This window comes from Nelumbo lutea, chromosome 3 (assembly GCF_056320005.1).
Source record: "Nelumbo lutea isolate HS-2025 chromosome 3, American lotus-T2T, whole genome shotgun sequence".
Taxonomy (NCBI): Eukaryota; Viridiplantae; Streptophyta; class Magnoliopsida; order Proteales; family Nelumbonaceae; genus Nelumbo; species Nelumbo lutea.
Window position 1 is genome coordinate 57,340,879 of NC_142686.1, and position 22,364 is coordinate 57,363,242.

Sequence of the window (22,364 nt, forward strand, 5' to 3'; positions counted from 1 at the left end):
CATGGTGATTACTTTATTCACACTATCTTTGTGGGGGTCATTCTACTAGCGATGGAAGTCATGGCAACACTCAAGCCTATGCAACAAACCCGGTGCCTTGCATTATAACGGTTGCTATTAGTTCAATGATAGGGACTTCACATCTGATATTCTAGTAGGAAATGGGATGAATTTCATGGTAATCTCCTTAAATGTTGTTCTTGAAGATTCAATGAACTGTACCATTGGGAGAGATAAGAGGTAATGATATGTTTGAAGTTCAAGAATAAAAGGAGCTAGTTCATACATTCAAAATTATAATTGGGGATTTTCCCATTGCCTTTTGAATTGTTTAAGCCTTGTAAATATGTAAATTGCCTTGGCCAAAGTTATGGGTTTAATTTACATGGAAACCTCCAAATAAATATGGTCCTCCATGGACCTAGGGCTCAAGTTTACATGAACATGATTGTGGCCCAATGATTGAAGTGTACCAAGTCCAATTAGGTTCATGTTCTACTGTAATAATATATCAAGTCCAATTAGGTCCATGTCCTATTGTAATAGGATAGTCCCTATGGCAAAACCACTAACTCCTATATAATGTAGCATGTATGGGAGTTAATCTTAACCCAACACCTCACTTGCATGCAATTGGTTAATAATGTGGGCTAAGGTGGTAGAACTTACTCTAGGCTATAAATAGCCTTGCCTATAGAGAAAGAGGCTCTTGGGCAATCATACTTATAGACTTGAGAGTTCTCACAATCTCATACCAATACTTAAGAATTGCAAGCAACCATAAGCTCTTGTAAATTCCAACTCTACTTTAAGATCAAGAGAAGAAAGAAGAAAAAACAATTTTTTTAGTTCTGTGTTTCACAATAGGATTCAAGATTTTATAAGAAGATCAAACCATTGTGAGAAAGCCCTTTTTAGAGAAGCATTCTTCATAGTTGATCAATCAAGTGTGAATCCTTGAGTGAAAAAATCTACACCAATTCTTAAAAAGCACCAAAATCAAGAAAATCTACATTAACACCTTGAAAGCACAAGAAACATGCCAATGACATTCATCTACATCATTTTTTATCATTAATCAGAGGTTGCTCATGTCATCGATTAAAAATAAAGAGAGTTTCTTCCCATTGTATTTTTCTTTATTACTAATTCATTTTTATAATTTATCTCCATATTTTTGTTATTAAATACACAAAATTTGTGTTGACAAATTTCTGATACACCTAATTGGACCCTTGCTTCCTCTCATCTTTGGAGTCAATAACTGTAGCACTTTTTCAATGGCTATCAAAAAGACTACAACTTCTTCCAAAAAATCCTCTGGTGTTTTTGGTTTAACCTACAATCGACCCATCACATGCACCATGGCAAAATCCAAAAAGGTTCAACTATCATCTCTAATGGAGTTTCTAATCATGAAAAGGACTAAGGTGGTTGTTTTTCAAAAGCAAGGTTTTATTTCAACCCTTCACACTTTTATTTGAGGGAAGAGGAGCACTTTGTATCAGATGATCAGTCCAACACTGGGTCAAGGACTAAATCTCACTCCTCTTTGTCATATATCCACTCCTACTGTACTCAGCCTCTAGTGGTGTTGTACCAATTATGATTATAAAAGCCACAATGATGGAAGAATGACCCCAGAAGATGGTTAAAGCCATTAACAACCTCAAGTACTCCAATGCTGAGAATGATATCTAGATTGCCTTCTTGATGAACAAACTAGAGATACATAGCTGCCAAGTAGGACCTTTTCAGCCTCCTAGATTCATTCCACCAGTGACTCTCAACCTCCAAGAGCATTGAATGCAGCACCAAGAGGAGTAGGGTCATATTACCATACAAAACATGATGCAGGACACCACTTAAGTTTTTATCACCTATCTAACTGTGCAACAACTCTAATACATGATTGCCAACACCATAAGGGCTCATTACAGAGGAATCCCAAAGACTTCTCTGCTGTATGCTAAACCATACACTCATTGCATTGATGAGATGCACATGCCAGTTGATTACCAACCTCTCAAATTCTAGTAGTTTGACGAAAATGGCATCCCGAAGCAGCACATAGACCACTTAATCAAGTCTTGTAACAACATGGGAACCTACAATGACCAAATGGTATAATTTGTTCACTCTCTCAAGTCTACAACATTTAATTAGTATACCAACCTCTAGTTGAGCTCCGTTGATAGTTAGGATCAACTTGAGAGAGAATTCCTAATTGGCTTCTACTACACACATTAAATGGTCAAACTTTTGAAACTCTCTACTACAAAGTAATGGACCCATCATCGATTACATTAAGTAGTGGAGGAACTTCATCCTTCAATCAAAGAACAAATTGGCCAAGCTTCTGCCATAGACATGTGCGTCCATGAGATGCACTAGGGGCTACCCTACAACCTTAAAGGAAGCATGCCTACCACCTTTGAATCTCTAGCTACTCAAGCTCATGACTAGGAGATCCATATAGCCAATCATGAAAATCCTTAACTAAGTGATCCTCGCGAGAAGAAGGAAACTAAGAAGTAAGGATGGCAATTTCTACCCTACCTAGTTGGGGCGGGTTTTGGGATTCTACAACCTGTATATGTATGGGTAGAGTATGGTATTAGGCTAAACCCAACCCTCCATAACCTACATATTGATGGAAAGCATATAAACTTTATGTATCAAGTGTTAAATTTAGTAATGTTTTGAATTTTATTTCAATGATAATTGATGGTTTATATGTTTTTTAAATGTTTTAATCAAATAATTAGATTTTTTTTGTTTTGTTTGTAATATTTTACTTATTTATTGCTTATAAATAACAAGAAATTATATGCGGGTTCTAAATCCAACTCTCCCTACCCTTGAATGCAGGGAGGGTTCGGATTCTCAAAATCCAACTTGCTATGGGTATTGGGGCAGGTATGGGTTGGGAGGTTTACGGAGGTGGGTAGGGTCTAGAATTTACAAAACCCTCCCCGAACATGCTCTGTTGCCATCCCTACTAAGAAGAAACCCAAGAAGAATTTTAAGACCTCCCCCTCCTCCTCTAAGGGAAAGGAAGTCATGACAATACTATGCATCAATTAAGATCTTTAATGAAAAGAAGAAGAAGATGAAGATTAAAGTTAAATCTTTTGCAAACTAGGGCCAAGAGAAATCTAGGCCAACTCTGAAGGAACTAGAAGAGGAGTATCCATTCCCTAACTCCAATGTTCCAAATATGCTTAGCTAGCTACTTTAAACAAAGTTGATTGATCTTCTACCATCTAAGTGACTTGAAGAGTAAGGGCATCTGACCGGCCACAAGTAGTATCAATACTATTGAATGATTAGTCATCCAATTGAAAAGCGTTTTGTATTGAAAGACAACATACCTCATCTTATAGAATAAGAAAAGATTGAGTTAAACCTTGGTGACAATTCCACTATTACTAATGTCACCATGGTAACTTTCAGGTCTTTTGGTCTAGTTCCATTATAATCATTCATAGGTTTTCCATCATTTTCCTAGTACAATGGATATCTTGACCTTAAGAAACTTTGCACCTTTGAAGGGCAAGTTAGAATTGTAACAAAACTCTTGGTTTCTCCTCAAGTTATGGAGATTGGGGCAAGACAATTCGATCCCTAATGATGTCTTCTTCAACAATGACCCTCTTAGATGGGCAATTCCTGTCCAATTTTGTGTTGATTAGGAAGTGACCATAGTATATGCATACCCTAACATGCTAAATGCTAAGATCTAAGAGTCTCAACATCTCGACTATTTATAAGTTGATGACTGAGGACTAATGATTTAGATTATCAAGAAGAGTCATCTATCCCAGAAGATGAGATGGAAGATGGGTGGTTCACCTTTACTAATAAGAAACTAAAGGAGAAGGTATGACACCAACCTAAAATGGTCATTAAAAGCCTCAAATCTTGCTATTGTTGAGGTTAGTGAATAGATCACTTGTGGATGTTGCTAGAGATTAGAGTCCATCTAATCAAGCGTACTCTCCTTGTCACCTACTTCTCATTCTATCTTGAATTCGAGCATGATTTCCACTACTATAGCCGGTCTATCCAGTGGCTTGAGCCAATTCCAATAGAAGTGGTGAGTCTGATGAGATCTTCCCTTAAACACAAGACCGGGGCAACGGATTAGCAATTTTAGCAAGTCTAGCCCCCTCAACCTGTCAAATCTAACCCAATCCATCATGTCTTGGAATACCCTACTCGAGGAGTCCAGCCAAGAGTGATAATTCGTCCGCCTATCTGATCAACCTGACTTGACTGCCAAGTTGCCTTCTTCTTTATGCTTTTCCATTAATGATTCAATCTTATCTTGATATCGTCGCTCCCCATTTCCTTTGGATGAAACATGTGGGTGCATACTATACATTGGATTGATTTAGATCCTAGCAAATTGAAAGTGTAGTGAAATATTTGATTTTGCTAACCTCTTTTAAAGAGGAAATTAGAGTTGAATTCAAAATAAATTTTTGAAACTATGGTGGTTCATTAATTTCTATTCCTACTAGTTGTATTCAAGTTTCCAATTAGTACTAGTCTTCCAAGCAAATGTTTTACAAGATATTTTATTGCTTACCTGTGTTCATATTTTGTAATATCCCATTTATAAGGTCAGATTTGATCCAAAAATATTGCTTTGGACTTAATTTTATTAGGCTCAGTTTGGGAAGAGTACAAATATAACAAATATATACAATGCAAAACCTTGTATTTTGTATTATTGGTAAGAGTACAAATACAAACATGTTCAGTGCAAAACTTTGTATTTATAGTGTATATATTTGTATTTGTATTTTCCCAACATAAGCCTTGGAAAAAGTGCAAATGCAAATATGTGCAATACAAATACATACAAAATAATACAAAATATTAGGTTTTGCACTCAACATATTTGTATTTTCACTCCTTCCAAACTGAGCCTTAGTTCAAAGTACTAATACAATATGCCCCATATCGTACCATATCTTTGGATCAAGAAACTTAAAAAGAAGAAAGTGAAGCATGCCCTTTGAAACGTCTGTGTTGGATGTATTGACACTTCGAACTTTTCTATTGATACAATGAGGCAGAGGCACCAAAATTGGGCTATACCACCCATGCCACATGCCCATGTTGATACTTTAAACCTTGCAAGTAATCCTAATTTCTCGATGATAGCTTTGCCCATCTCATCTTCTAGTATTTTCCATCTCATTTAATGGTATTGTAATTTATTGTCCAATTTTGCATAAAAAATTTGCCCCTAATTAAAATACATATAATATTATGATTTTTTGGGTGATCTTTTTCCATTTTGATCTTCAAATTGTGTGGTATTTCAACAATTTAAAATTTTATTTCGAAGCTAACTATAGTGGATAACTTTATTATATGAAAAATTCTATTGTATAGAACAACTTTGTAGTATTTGTGCACCATTGTAGAGGTATAAGAGTCGTAAATGTTGCGTTGTAGTGATGCATCCTTTATTTGGAAACAATAATGCTTTGATGTTTGCTACGGATGTTGTAATGCACTTAATCTCAAGTTCAACATAACTTATTTTTTTCCTATTTTACCCTTAGGGCCCATTGACTTTTTGGATTTTGGGAAGGGGGAAAGTTTGTCAATGGGATTTTGTTTCCCATTAACCAAGATACCCATGTTCTTTTTTCAAATTTATGTGGTGTTCATGGAAAATTTATTTTCCTTGGGTTTCACTTACCCCCATCTCCTAGGTGGATAAGTAACAATTTCACTTGGGGAAAAGTTGTCAACACTTGGATGGGACAAAATTGCCCCTTTTAATAATGGCTTTTTAAGGCTAAAATGGTTATTGTTATATTTACCTAGGAAATAAAGAAGATGGGTAAATGCACTTACCTAGGTAAGTATTTCCCAAAAAACGGTTACTTGGCTAAATAACTTCCTAGAAAGCGTTGATGCCCATTTATGCAAAAATGATAACCCAACACCAAGGTTCAAAATATCAGAAATGCCAAGTGTATGAAGAAAGCAATTTTTAAGAGATGTATCGGGATACGCATATCAGGGAAAATTGAGACATTCATAGATACACATTGAAACACTATAAATACTTCAATAAATCATAAAAATACATCAATAACACTAAATATAAGACCTCAATGAGGTGTACATACATTCAATTAATATACTTTAATGGTTTTATAAAGAAATACATCGTAATCAATTATAATTTCATTAAAAACCCAATACTTAATTATAATTTATAAATTATAATTCTTAAGTTTTTAAGGGATGGGAAAACCCAACTATCTTATCCAACCATAAAACATGCATTTACACAACTTCTAAGTGAAAATATAATTAATAATTATTTCTTATTTAAATAATTACTATTTATTTTTTTATTTTGAATAATTATAAAAAATAAAAATAAATAAATGTTTTATAATATATTCAAAAAAATAATTATTAAAGAAAAAATTTCAATTTCTCTATGGATATGATAAATCATCCATAGATCTGTAATATATCCATTCCTTGTGATTAGATCATAAAATATAATTAATTATTATTTATATTTTAATTCTAAAAATATTAAAAAAAATATTGAAAAAGAAATTGCATATCTCTATAGGTATGATAGATAATCCATAGATCTAAAACATACTAAGTCTTTATAGGTAGATATAAAATATGTTTTTCATTTTTTTTGTTATTTTATATTTTTCCCAAATCTCTTCATAAAATTTCCATAAATCTACTCATAACACATAAAAAAGCGATTATGAACATAAGAAATGTAGATCAATATAGATTTAAATATTTTTAAGCACTCAAGCAATATATATATATATATATTATGAAAATTTGAAAAAATGTACCTATTTTTGTAACATTTTTCAAAACATGAAAAAACTTCAAAAAAATATGATTTACACATGTTTCTTGCATATTTTTGCATATGTAGCACTCTATGAGTGAGGTTTGGAGTTTTAAAGTCATTTGGAAGGGTGAAAGAAGGCATATTTTAGGGGAAAGAAAGCTTCTTTCCCCTTTTTCTTCATTTTTTGCCTGTATCTTTTTTTTTTTTTTTTTTTTTTTTTGTACTGTAGCGATTGATATGCTACCGATACACCCGATACACTCTCTAATACACCTCTGATACAGCCCTATATGGTTTGATATGGGTCCAATATGGTAGGAAAAAGACGATACCACCGATTTTCCACCATATCTTGTATTGAAATTTAAAAGATACGATATGATACACCCCATATCAAGCGTATCGTATCGAAATTTTAAACCTTGCCCAACACATTACCCAGGCTTTACAAAGGGTTGATAATGAGAAAAAAAAAAACTATTTTGACATTTCCAATAATCAAGGGGCAATGTAGTGATGTCCTACAAGTTTGGATCTGCTGACTACAAACATTGCTGGCAAAGTGGTGATGTTCACCTTACCACACATTGGAAACATCTCATGTACTTTATAACACTGATATTCTGGATGTGCACCTAGGTAAACGTGGCCAACAATGTGTTATGGTAAGTAGATCTAGACTCCCCTTTGATGTGGCGCACAGAAAGGTGAAAAAGAAAAACTCTTTTAAGTTATCGCATCCTAATTGTACCAAATTTTCTTTCAACACAAATGCTATAAAAGTTTAAACACAAGATCAACATTATCTCTTCCAAATTTGGAATATAATGTCATCATAGGGTGTTTAGGCCATGCTTGGTTCAATTCTCATTCTTTCTCATTCTTACCCAAGATAAAATTCTAAAATGGACAAGAATGGGTAAAAATAGACAAAATGAGAAAATATTGCTATGAATCAAACTCTTTTTTTCCTAAAATTGAATTCTTTTTAGTCTGACAAGTGTCCTATGTTGCCCATTTTTATTCTTCAGAAAAAAATTTGTGATGGAATTCATAAGCCGTTAGCCTAGGTCTCCAAAACTGTTGTCTTAGATGTTTACTAGTAGATGGATGTCAGTCAATATCTGTCGAGGTGAGTTTCCACAATAGTCCACTAGTAAATAGAGCTATCAATTGGATTATATTTGGTCTAATCCGGTCCAATCCAATATTGGTCCATTTATAAATGGACTGGGACTAAATCCAGTCCATATCCATACAAACCAAGTTCAATCCAGTCCAAATAAAACGCAAACGGACTGGATTGGGTCCAATCCAATCCAAATTGAATTAGACACCAAAATAACATGAGAAATCCAAAAAATATATAAAAGGCTACCACACCTGCTACAATCCGTTCTAGTCCAATTAAAATGCAAAAGGATCAGATTAGGTCCAATCCCTTCCAAAGTGAATGAATAAGAGTACTTTTGTAAAAGTGATTTCATAAAAATACTTTGATAAAAGTGATTTTGTAAAAGTACTTTTGTAAAAGTACCTTAGTAAAAGTAAGTGCTTTCATAAAAGTGCTTTTGTGTAGAAGTGCTTTCACAAAAGTACTTTACTTTCGGAAAAATACTTTTCATAAAATTACTTTTTTAAAGTGTGTTGGTGTAAAACTAATTTTATCAAAGTGCTTTCATAAAAGTACTTTTCTAAAAGTGCTTTCATAAAAGTGCTTTTGTAAAATTACTTTTATAAAAGTGTTTTTGTTAAAGTGTTATCGTAAAAGTGCTTTTCTGGTTCAAACCGATAAGAATATGGACCAATTTATTTTGAATTAGCCCAATCCAATAATTATAACAGACCATCCAAATCAGATTTGATAAGGTTTGGATTGTATTGGATCCATCAAAACCCATCTATTGACACCCCTACTAGTAAACATTTATAGCAGCAGTTTTATAAACAAAGTTTCCTCAAAGAATGAAAATGAGCAAGATGGGGAATGATTATTTTTCATGTTGCAGGCTATTTAATTTTTGTGCTATGGGTTTGATTTTTAATTCTAAAAAGAATGTGGCCCATGGCAAAAATTTTATAACAAAACACTCAAATGTTATTCATTCTTGCCCATTCTTACCTAGAATGAGCAAGAAGTAAAAAAACGAGGTACAGAGTAATGAATCAAATATGGCCTTAGTTGATGATACGGTGAAACATAATTGTCAAAAATCGCTGCAATGGCAAATACCATCTTAGAAATGAGGCATATGGCATTATCAGCTGAGGTGATGAACCAAAAGAGCTCAACTGTGTTTCCACTATCATCCTTTAATGGTGGTAAGTTTCAGTGAAAGTATTTAGTCTTACCGTTCCTGCTCATGTTTAATAACATCTTTAAGCTTGGAATCTTATAACAGTACTCTAATAGCTACAATTTCTTCCACTGTTACTGCTGAGATGAGGACCACTGATGGTGATTAATCAACTACAACATTGACAGGAAGCAATATTTATTTGGCTTTGGCGAAGAGTTAAGAATTTAATTAATACACATTTTATCTCATGTTGTTTTCATGTGTGTCTTTTTGATTGTGATTAAGGACCATTAGTTGGTGTAATGATAAAATCTCAGGGCTGTCAAGTGTGATATAATTAATGTGAATTTGAGTATGAGAGCAGTAATTACTTCGTGTGAACAATGTGAAAGATTAGAAGAATCCAATCCAATTCAACCCTCCCAAGACCTCAGATAGCTACGGTCTTCTTCGCTGTGACAGGACTAAATAGATAGATATTCTTTGAATGACATGGGTTTTCGTTCACATTAAGAGAGTAGGTCCAAAGGATAATTACTAAACCACATTGATTTGATGAATGCTCCATTTATATTTCCCAAAGTTAGAACAGAAAGTTTAAATTAAATGTAATATGAGGAATAGATAGAAGTCTTAAATTCTTCAAAACGATCAAATTAGTATATCAGAATATGAACCATGACCCTTATAAAGGGTGAAAATAGAAAATATAACACAGTTAGCACCAAAGAACTAAATAAAACTATTCTAATGATGATAATGTTAAGATTCTTTTTTAATCTGATTAATATTCCTTCACCAGGTAAAAGCAGGTCTTAGATTCTTAGGACGAGAGGGTAGTAGAGCGGAATTTGATAGAAGATGTGAAGGTAAAGCCTATTAAAAAGATCTGGTAACAAGTCTTCAGCCTTTCTCTTTTATGATTTGGTCAAACCTTTTCTTCTCAGAGTTTTTTCTTTGGGAGAATTACGGTTCAGCCCAGTGTCATAATTCCTAGCCCCACTGTACAGTTGGGTAGGTATCAGCTCAAAATTGATGTCAATACATATGCAGGTATTAGTGTACAGAGTGGGGATGCTTGACACTTTCAATTGTTGGTCTTCAGTAGAATTTAGAATTCTAGAACACTTTATCCTTTTTCTTCTCACCAAAGATTGAAAGATCTACTCTTTCAAATTTTTTCTTCCTCATGACCAATAAATGATCTCTCACAGTACACACATCACACCAGGTCGCATCTAATGTCATTTCAAAACATTGAACAATTTTGAAATTAATACTAATCAAGAAAATCTGGAGAGAGAGATCCGCTTCAGTCAAAACAAGGCCCATTCGAACAGTCTTTACAACCTTTCATCAGGAATATCTTCGTACTTCTGTGCTTTATTTCATGGGAGATATTCCCAATAGAAGACAGTAATGGCTATTTGAATGGACTTTGCTCTGACCGAATCCAGTCTCAGAGAGAGATGCATGCTGTACATGAATGGAAATGAGTATATGAAATCTAAAGCTATTTTTAATTGTAAAGAAAAGGGATTAATGTTGCAAACAGCTCAAGATAAAATAGGCTAGTTAGGTTTAGCTTAAGCTGTCAGCCAAATTAAGATTAATCCATCTACTATGAGATCTTGGTGAATGTTTTGAGAAGTAACATGATAAGAGGTATTTCCAACTCTATCCAATCTGATCAACACAAACCCTGTACCAAACCTATGAGGCTTTATAGAAAATAATGATAAATGGGGACAAATGTGTATACATGATAATTTTTTGGTTGATTCTAATCCTCTGTTTTATGGATTTAGGGCTTCAGTTAAATCTCTTGTATTTTCTTAACTCTTTGCAAAATCACTCAACAAATAAAACAAAAACATTTCTTTTTCACGGGATTGTATATTGCAATAGAATCCATTTCATTTGCCAAAACGTGTCTTTTCTAAAAGCATGTTTTTATGGCTATTTTTTTATAGGAATCATTTTGTAGATGTTTGATTGTTACAGTAACAGTCTAATTATGGATGCCATTTGTCTTGATTTATGGGAAAATTTTCGATTAGTACCCTGTACTTTGGGTTATTGCTGTTTTGGTCTCTAAAGTTTAAAATGCAACAATTTAGTACATGGATTTTCGAAACGTGACAATCTAATACTTATTATTAACTAGCTGTTAATCAGTCGTTAAGTAACATTTGAAAAAGACACAAATGCCCTTTGAGTGTCATCTAATTTTCTTTATCAACCATTTAAACATTGACAAAAAATTAACAGTCCCAAATCCTTGCCTCTTCTATTCAAGAAAGTTGGGGTCACTACTAGCTGTTAATCAGTCGTTAAGTAGTGACCCCAACTTTCTTGAATAGAAGAGTCAAGGATTTGGGACTGTTAATTTTTTGTCAATGTTTAAATGGTTGATAAAGAAAATTAGATGACACTCGAAGGGCACTTGTGTCTTTTTCAAATGCCACTTAACCGCTGGTTAACAATTAGTTAACAATAGGTACTAAATTGTCATGTTTCAAAAATTGGAATACTAAATTATCGCATTTTAAAGTTTAAAGACCAAAATGTCACTATGCGCAAAGTAGAATTTTCCCTGTCATAATATGCACTTCCTCCTAAACCATTGACTTCATGATCAATCTTATTCATTGATGATCTCTGAATAAATGTCTTATCCATCCATCTATTCGTTAAAATCACATTCTAAACAAGTATTCAACACATTGAGTCAGCTTCTCGTTGAACAGAAAAAATTAATACCACATAATAATCAGTTTTCTTGTTGTTGCGTGCTAAGATCAATATTGCTTGCTGAAGTTTCAGTTTCCATTGAGGAAAAAATTTTCACCCATTTCATCACATCTTATTTTCCTCCATTTCCCTCTCAACCCATGTCATCAATTCATCAACAAATCATTTTCACACAAGAAGTCAAGAAATAACAGAAATGATTTATGGTCATTGGTGTGGATTATTGACAATTGCAAATAAAGTCATGTTCACACTGTTCAATAATAAGTCTACAGTATTCCAATAGTAACTGTAAATTTATAAAATTAGGGTTATTGAATCTAATTAATAAAGATGTTAATGGGTCGGGTCGGTCCAACATAACTGAATTGGTTATATCGGTTCTTGCTGTTTAGTTAATTACTTAATAATATATAAAGGTCTCCTAATTTTCTTGTAATTTTTGTTATATCTAGAAGGTAAAATTTCAATATTTCATAGATAATTTTGGTTAAAAGCACTTGTTTTATCAATTATTAAGGTTATATTATCAAAAATGATTGTTCCTAGTTATAATTATCATAAAGAATTATATGCCAAGCATGTTCCGGTTTAATTGGGTCAGACCAGATTATTCTGATTAAAAATTGATATGGTTTTGGGTCTGTTTTATACTTTTATGGAATCAAATTGGAACCAAGGTTCAAAGTATGGATAAGATATAAGTTTCGGCCGTATCGTATCCACACTTAGAAATGGCCGAAACTCCATTTTTTTTTTAGGTTTTTTTTCAAAGTTTGGTTTTTTTGAAAAACTTATTACCTGTATTTTATTATTAAAAAAGAATTGGGAATGGGAAACACCTAAAAACAGGCATTTAAAACTGTATCATTTTCAAAAGATACGTCCAATACTTTAAGCCATGATTGAAACTAAACGACCTAGACCCAACCCATTCCAGTCACGAAAGGACATTCACCTACCTCTTCCCACAGCTCCCATACAATCAATGCAAGGCTTATCACTCCCATAGTTTTCCCCTTTCCATTTACGACCGGCTTTTCTTGGACCGCCGGGCACCTACTTCATCAATGCTATCATTCAATCTCTACCCAACCCACCCTCAACTACCCATTTTCATCCATTCATTCTTCTTTTGTTTTTAAGCCCCATAGGCAAAATTCATTCATTAAATGCCCATATTATAATTGAGTAAGCATAGATAGCAAGAAAAGCCGTGGTGATAGCGGCGCTCGAATCCACATATCTGCTGGGACTATCCAATTACCGTACCAATTGGTCTACACTCAGTTAGGGCATCAGTAGAGAAAAACTCCCCAAGAGGCGTAAAAATTTGAAACACCATAGAGTAGGGAAATCATCAAGTGTGACTCCACTCTTCCATATGACTATGCAACTAACTGAGCCCCGATCTCTGCCAGAAACAATTCGGCTCACGCAACATCCTGCAAGTAATAATTCACCTCTAGTATTTAATTCCACGAGTATTTTGGATATTTTTGTGCCTGAGGATTCTAATAAATTAGAGTTTACAAGCAATTGTATAGGTGGATAGAAGTCATTACAATTAGCAGGGAGGTTTCAGCAATGGTGAGAATTAAGAGGATATTTCAGCAATTTACCTTCTTTATTTTGTGCTAACATAACAATTTGTTTTTGTTTTATTTAGCTGAACGCCTCTGGCTGTTTAGCAGGCTGTAGGGTCAGCTCTAACACATTCAGGTCATTCCCACGTGCAAGACTCTTTAATAGAGAGATTGGCGGGAGTACTGTTCCAAACCTTTTGCCTTTGTGTTTTGTTTTCGTTTACTTTTTTTCCTTTGTCTCGTGCCCTAACCCTCTCCTTCCTCTCCCTATTTTCTTTCCCGCCTCCACTGCTTCAATAGTCTTTGCCGGTAATCGTTAATAGACTTGTTCATGGGCCGGGTGGCCATAGGCTTAAACTCGGGCCAAAAAGCCCCCACAATAAATTCGAGTCGGGCTCGAGTTTTGTCAAAATAGCCCGACTCGACCTAAACCTAGACCTAAAAAACTCTAATCGAATAGCCCCATCTTTTTATTATCTCTTTGCCTCTTTCTCTCTTTTTTTTCCAACCGAACCCTTCTTCTCCAACCTCCACATCCTCCACACTCCACAGTGAGGCGGCGAATGTTCACCAGCACAATAATTCCGACAGTGACGGTGAGTTTTCTCTCTCTATTTCTCTCTCTCTCTCTCTCTCTGATGTGAAGTTGCAAACTGATGAGGGATCTCTGTCAAAGTGCGATGGTGAGTTCTCTCTCTCTCTCTCTCTCTCTCTCTCAGATGTGGAGTTGCGAACTGATGAGGGATCTCTGTCAAAGTGCGACGATGAATTTTCTCTCTCTCTTTGCGAAATTTATTAGCTCGGGCTTCGGGCTTTTTATCAAGCCCGAGCTCGGGCCCAAGTTATAGACCCGTAGGTCGGGCTAGGCTTGGGCTCGGGCCTAGCATATTTTTATTAATGGGGACTAAAAGCCTGGCCCGGCCCGGCCCATTAACAGTTCTAATCGTCAATGCCCACCACCGGCTCTCTCTCTTTTTCTTACCTTGTTATTTTCATCTTCTTCTACCATAAAGACATTACATTGCTACAGTATTAATGCAAATGTTACACATCCGGCGGCAAAACCACGAACCAGGTATTCTCTTAGCAACAAAATAGGTCAATGTTATGATTGTTTATGTTTCTATATTAAAATAAGAAAACTATTTTCATGTACTTGAATTCCACTTCACATATTCTGGATTTATAGCATTTCAAAATTCAATCCCAAGTCATTCATTCAAACCAAAAGCCTGCTCTTGGAGATTTTCCTTCTCAACTCTACAAGTTAAAAAAAAAAAAAAAAAAAAAAAAAAAAAAAAAAACTTTATACCATGGCCATTGCTATTATGCACACGCCATCAGTCATCTAATTCTGGGTTTAAACCAATAACCAAAAGGTCATGCTTCCTTAGTGTTATACACCAAAATTGCTGCATCTAGTATAGCAAAACTTCCAATGGATCTTAAATCATCTACCCTAATGGACTTTCAAAGAATTATCGAAACTTTTTCTAGTCCCCTTCATTTGAGCAACGACTTAAAGAAACATGCAAGTTAGCCTGAAAATGACAATCACAAGAGGTTAGTTCATACAGGAACTAGGCATCATTAGTATGGCATTCTCATGGTATAATGCCTTACTTGATATTGCTCAACATTCCTTGGAGAGAGAGCTTGTAAACTCAGTACATAATCCAAGAACTCACCTTAAACCCACCCTCCTTTGCCAGGCAAAAACAATGAGCAATTACAACTACAGTATTTCCTCTAGTAGAGTCATGAGCAACTTCTTCACAGGTCCTTTGAACCCCTACTTCCAATCAAGTACAACCATAGAAAGCATTTGCCAAAAATAAAGTCCAGGGCAATATCTGGCCTCTTGATAAATTAAAGATCATGAAGGACATCAACTAAAGATCACTTTTATTAGTCCAACCACCTTGTGAAACATTTATAAAGTTAACTTGGGTTTACAGTTATAGTTTGTTGCATGAGCCTTGATAAGTGAAGCTCTTAGAAGGAAATTCTATTTGCATTGAAGTTATTGGAAATTGGAACTTCCTCTACATACTCTTACTTAAAAAAATGACAACTTGAAAAGAGCCTCCTCTATTCCAAATTCTGGCATACTCTTCCCATACAATATGGTAAAAAGTAACCATTAAATGGGTGCAAATAAGTTAAGACCTTTAATGATTTAAGGATCATAACCATCATTTTTAGCCTTTTCTTCCATTTGAGGTATTAAATAACAGGATTTCTGGGTTGTTTTGACTTTTTGTGCTTCTAAGGTGCAGTTAAGACATGATCTGGTAAAGAGATCTGTTTATCTCAAGCTTTTAGAGAGAGAGATAACATTTATATGTTTGGGTATTTTAGGCCTTCCTTAATTATTAATAGAAAACCCCCAAAACCCTAATATGAATAAAGTAATAAAATATTATTAAATTAATAATAAGATTAATAAAATTATTAATATAATAATTATTAAACACTAGTTAAGAAATTTGTTGTTTTATGTTTTATTCTTTAACCTCAATCTATTAAAGATTGGATCCAATTCGGATATCCGACTTTCCTTAACGGATTCAAATTTGTACATCGTATGTTAGATTTGATTGGTTCAAATTGGATCGGATCCGAATATGCCTTGTATATAATAGACATGTAGTGTAGAATGGTTATCGTTTCTCACTACCATTTATCTATTTGGTTTCCTTAAAACTCTAAATAAAAGTGTTTCAATTTCACTTAAAAATCAAACTTAATGAAACTAATAAAATAAGAAATTTAAACACTAATTAAAAAATTTGTTAGTTTATGTTTTACTAGCAAGGTCCTTGCAATGCACGGAATTTGTTAATGATAATTAGCCCTGGCAATTGGGTTGGGTGGGTTGGGTTCGGGTTGGGTCAAGACATTTCGGGTTGATTTTGAGTTGGGTTGAATTTTGGGTTGGGTTGCCAAATGCTAGACCCTAACCCTAAATATTCGGGTTAGGGTTGACCTATTGGTCAATTCGGGTTATCCCAACAAAAATAAAGATTAAATACATGAAAAATGACAAAATTAAAGGAATTAACCTTAAAATTCCAAATATAAAATAATAAAACTTGAACATTTAACAATTCAAAGAGTAAACAATAATGAGTAAAGGCTAAATAGTAAGAATTAAAGAGTTGAAACTTCTACAATGCATAAATAGTCCCAATTAGACCTAACAATCGGGTCAATGGGTTGACCCATGACCCAACCCAACCCATTTGGGTCGGGCTCACAAGTTGGGTCAACTTTTTGCCAAGTCTAATGATAATGGAAACTGATAACTATTATAAGGAAGGAATGCTATGTTATTTAAAATAATTAATCTTTATTTTATTATGCTACAATTTAGTAATTTAGTAATTTTCATTAATTATATTAATAATTTTTAACAAAAAATAAATTATTGCTAATGATTATAAATGTTTTAATTTTTTAAAATGTTTAAAATACTTAAACATTTCCATAGTTTTAAGGATAGGGGATTTGTTTCAAAGTTGGGATCGAGAACAGGGAGTATGGTCCCCACCCCATTTCCATTGTTTTATAATTAACATAGGCGACCCTGCCTCTATCCCAAGCCTAGACAAATATTATTATGCTTAGGGTGTGGGTAGGGCTAGACTACACAACCTATAAAATTGTTAATACACTATCAAAACCTGGCTTGAGATCTTTTATGTTTTTTATTCATTATGCTACAAAATGGGAGTAGCTCAACCCCCGTAATTCCTTCAGGTTCAATATTAATAATTTTTATTTAAAAATGGTTAAAAACCCAAAAATAATGCATGCATGGATTATGCTTAGGTTTAATTTAATCTAATTACAGCTTTCACATTACTCTTAGGGGTGCAACTTAAGGTGTTGGGTCAGGTTGAGGATCAACCAAACCCTAACCTAAAGTCTTAAACCTTGGTTTTGGGCTTAGATTAATTTAATTATGACTAAAAATAATATATGGATTAATTTAATTATAACATTTAATTATTAACAAAGTAAAATAAATAAAATGGAATACTAACAAATAATACGAAAAAAATTTATTTGTTAAGTAATTAGTAGTAATTTATTATTTTTGTTAAAAATTATTAATTTAATTAATCTAAATTACTATATTATTTTTTAACAAATTATTAAAATACTAATATAATTATCAGTTTCCATTGTTTCACTTTGCCTTGATAAATCCCGTGCATCGCACAGGTCCCCGCTAGTTGCTATACAAATCTACTACAATAAGAGAATTAGAAGAGAGAAAGATTCTCCGATGATCAAGTGAGCGAAAAACAATTGGAAGTAAAGTGTCCATTACCTTGGGTTGACTGCCTTTGTATAGAATAGGAATCCTGGTCAAAAGACGACTAGGGTTTCCTTGTTTCAACTCCATTTACAAATTGATCAAACCATCTTGAATTAGAGTTTCCTCTTTTCCATTCTTTCTTTATTGATGATTTCTCCATCTTGCCCCTTATTAGGGCCACGCCACATGTCACTAAGGCTATGCTTGGTTTGAAGGAAAAAGTAGGAAAAGGAAGAGAAAGATAGAAAAACTTATACAAGGCTTGAAAAGGTTTCCTTGCCTTTCCCTTTTTTTCCCTACCTTTTCCTTCAAACCAAACATAGCCTAAGGACGAGTATTCAGTTTGCTCAATTAAAAACCAAATTGAATAAATTGAAATTTTAAAAACCAAACCAAAACTGCATTACAGAAAAGTCAAAATAACTGAACCAATATATTTTGTGCTATTTTCGGTTAAAATCAAATTTTAAAAATATATATACTATATTATATGTATTATAACATGTAATATATAATATGAAATTGTCATCGACACTTTACTGGTAGAACTTTAGCCTTCAAAAAAATATATATTATATAATATATAACAAAGTTTGGTTAATTCAGTTAAATAAATCAAACCAAAACCTAATGGAAGGATGGAATGATGCCGTATCAATGGAGTCTGGATCTCCTGCCCTCAAAAACTTTGCTCACATTTATCTACATAACATTCCAGTTAGACTTGTTCATGGGCCGGGTGGCCGAACGGGTCAGCCCAGCCCGTCCCGACCCTCGGATGGGCTTGAACAAGTATATGGGCCCGTGGGCTTAACCTCGGGCCAAAAAGCCCAACCCACAATAAATTCGAGCCGGGCTCGGGATTTGCCAAAATAGCCCGACCCGACCTATAATTAAACCTAAAAACCCTAATTGAATACCCCTATATTTTTCACCTCTTTCCCTTATTTTTCCAGCCAAACCCTTCTTCTCCACATCCTTTTTCCCTTCTTTATATTCGTTTTTAATGTAAATAAATTTTGAATTTATATTCTTTTTCTAATATAAATAAATTTTAATTTATATTGATTATTGAATAGGGAAAATTTCTAATTTTTTTATTAGGTCGGGCTTCGGGCTCAGGCTCAAGCTTCGGGCTTTTTATCAGGGCCGAGCTCGGGCCCAAGTTGTAGGCTCATTAGTCGGGCCGGGCTTGGGTTCGGGCCTAACATATTTCTATTAATGAAGAGTAAAAGCCCGGCCCGAGCCTAGCCCGAATCTGGCCCGGCCCGGCCCATGAACAGGTCTAATTGCAGCCACACATGCATCTCATCCTCTTACATAGTATTATGATGTTCCCAATTCACGGGGTAGTGTGTTGTGGGTAGACGTTGACAGCAGATGGAGAGCAGGAGAAAATTGCCATTCCTAATTTTATTCATATAGACCAATTTTTCAGAACTCCGGTTCACGTCAAATGACGTGGCATATCATGATTGACCATGCATCGTTGGGTTCCCGTGGAAGGTTCTGACACCCATGTGATAGAGCACAACGCCAACTCGTCAATCATGATGGATCATTGATCTACGGTAATGGGACCATTTTGTACACAGTACTCACTTTGGGTGTCTCTCTCTTTTTCTTTCTATGGTCCCGGCTCACATAGTAAACCGATCATGGCGTGCCACGTCATCATTTTATGTGGCCCCTGTAGATGACGTGGCCTATCATGATTGGCTTACTATGAATCTATGACGATCAATATGTAGAGGCTTTAAAAAGTGGGCCTAGACCCAGAGAAGTCGCAACGCCAAAGACAGAGCCCAAGCACACATCCCAAAGGTGTAGTCAAATCGTCAAAGAGAATGCCCATTCATCTGCTGCCAAGTGTCTGGTCAGTCGGATAAATGTAGTCAACTCTTTGACTGCATGTTCACCGGTTTATATCAGATGTACCTGCCTGCCAATTAGTTATTACCGATCTCTCTCTCCCTTGTTCTGTATTATTCATTTCTAGCTTCTCATGAAAAGATTCCTCCTTTTTCATTCTCATGAAAAGACCCCATAAAATATAGAAGCAGGGAAAAGAAAATATTAGAAAACCCCCAGAACACCCATCACCTCCTTGCATTCGTATCTTAGATCTCCTTCATCGTCTCCAACTCTCCGTTACATATTCCTTCACCTCTTCTTCTTTCTGGTCTTAATTTCTTCCTTCTTTCTTCATGGCTGCAGAGTTAAATTCCGACTCCACTAACAATCTCAGTATCATCGTCGAACGGAATCCATCAGATTCACGCTTAGCTGAATTGGGTATCAAGTCATGGCCTAAGTAAGTCTTCTCCTTCTCCTCCTCCTCCTCCTTCTTCTTCTTCTTTTAAACAACGTAGATTTTCTATTTCCTGGTAGTGTTGTGTTTGGTTGTTCTCATGCCCTTCTTCTTCTTCTTCTTCTTCTTCTTCTTCTTCTTCTGGTGTAGATGGGGATGCCCACCAGGAAAGTTTGCACTGAAATTTGATGCAAGAGAGACCTGTTATTTACTGAAAGGAAAAGTGAGAGCATACACAAAAGGATCGTCCGAGTACGTGGAGTTTGGCACTGGAGATCTTGTGATCATACCCAAGGGATTAAGTTGCACCTGGGACGTAACAGTTTCCGTTGATAAGCACTATCAATTTGATTCGTCCTCCTCTACTTCTACTTAGTAATTTGACAATTTCCTCCATCCCCAGATCACACAGTCTAGTTCTCTTCCTCCCCTCAATTTCCTTCTTTATTTAATCTCAACTAGTTGTCTTGTTTGAGCTCATGTTAATATTCTATGAACTTACAAAGCTGGTAATGCTTTGGATGCCATAGTCAAAGAAAGGAAATACAAATAATCAGAAATTCAGAATCAGTCAATGTTCATCGCATTCTTATTTAATTTCTTTTAATGAATTAATGAATGAGCTTTTAAATGTTCCCTTTGACCAGTTGGATAAGGATAGATTTTTATCCTACAGAAATTAAACCATCTCTTTTTTTAATATTTCTTTCACTGTTCTTGCCCACTTGGGTTTACTTTCCCAGTAATGGTGAAACCATGTGGGCCCTTCATATCAACATGGATGGTCTAGATTGATTTGGTGGGTAGTTAGCATATGGGCCATGGTTAATGCATATGTTGCAGAGTGGGGAATATATCATTCCCAAATTTGTATCAGGGTCACTTTCCTTTTGGTAAAAGGATGTATTACTTATTTTGATGGAATTGTCCTGCTAGCCACAAGTTGTTCCCACACCCTACCCCACTGGACGCAACATTAAAATATCTCCCTTTTCAGTCATTGGGACTTGGGAGATGTTCCCGTGGTGGTTGGGATGTGGGAACATTTGTACGTAGCAGATCCGGAGTGGAAATTTTTAAGGTTCAGGGTTTGTCCATTTGTGTTTGGTCGTCTGGATGCGCCTATGCCTGCTATTGGCCTGGTCACAAACAACTCTTTAATAATTAATTTCTTTGCATCCAAACAGAACTTCATGTTTCAATTTCATTTTTTAATTTATAATTTTAATTAAATATTACTCTTTTGTATGATCACCATTCTTTTTCAAGTTTGAGGAGGTTCATGAACTTAGCAAACATCATGTCTTTTAATTTTAACCACAACTAGTGGGAAGACAAATTAAGGACATGTCTGTTTGACAAGTAAATGTGTTTGTATTGGTTTGCTGCAAGCAACATGAGTAGAAAATTTGCAACTACTAAGATGGTTTTTGGTACTCTGGTATTTCTTTACTTTGGAATTTAAGCATAATTAGCAATAAAGAAGGATCCAATGTGCTGACCAGCAGGGAGTTTAAGTATTCTAGCTGTTTTTTTTTTTTTTTTTTAGTTTAAATTATTTAAACCACTACTGTATTTTCTGATAAATGCTTTAAACCTCCCCCTGTAATTTGACCTCTCCTAATTCTTCCCTCAACATTTTTGAGAAATTATACAAACAGTTCCATTAGCTGGACAATTAAGAAGCCAATTGAAATGATGATGTCATGCTTTGAAGTGTCTTTTGGCTGAAATACCCCCATCCAAAGTCCAAACAGGCTCTTTTAGAATTATTAATTTGTTACATTAAAGAACATGACATCATCACTTCTAATTAAGTTCTTAGAATTAAAAGTACAAGGATGTGATGTCATGTGAGTTAGGAACTTAGGATCTTCTGCCGGGTGATCCAGACTCCCCTATACGGGGATGTGATGTCATGTGAGTAAGTGTGGGCATAGCTCTTGTGGGTAGGAAATTCAAGCTCGTAAAATGCACGGGAGGTTTAAACAATTTATCTTGAATATATATATATAAAGCAAGACGGTCCACATCATTATGCCTCTCCTTGTTCCATTACTCCCACCCTTCATTCTCTTTGACTCTTTCTCTTCTTCCCTTTCCATCACTCCCATTAAGCCATGTCACCATTCCCAACCCAACTATCTAATAATATTCTAAAAATCTCTGTCCTAAAGTATCTCCTCTAAGCCATTAGGAACAGTTAACCCACTCCCCA

The 22,364-nt window shown here is 34.8% G+C and overlaps 1 protein-coding gene across 1 annotated transcript; it reads left to right on the forward strand.

The window, feature by feature from the left end:
- The first annotated feature begins 19,891 nt into the window (after positions 1 to 19,891).
- Positions 19,892 to 20,721, forward strand: LOC148865139 (RmlC-like cupins superfamily protein). The gene is made up of 2 exons (XM_088980433.1): positions 19,892 to 20,149; positions 20,297 to 20,721. Exons 1-2 carry the CDS (start codon positions 20,043 to 20,045, stop codon positions 20,520 to 20,522), a joined length of 333 nt encoding a protein of 110 aa, XP_088836559.1. The 5' UTR covers positions 19,892 to 20,042; the 3' UTR covers positions 20,523 to 20,721.
- Positions 20,722 to 22,364: the final 1,643 nt, after the last annotated feature.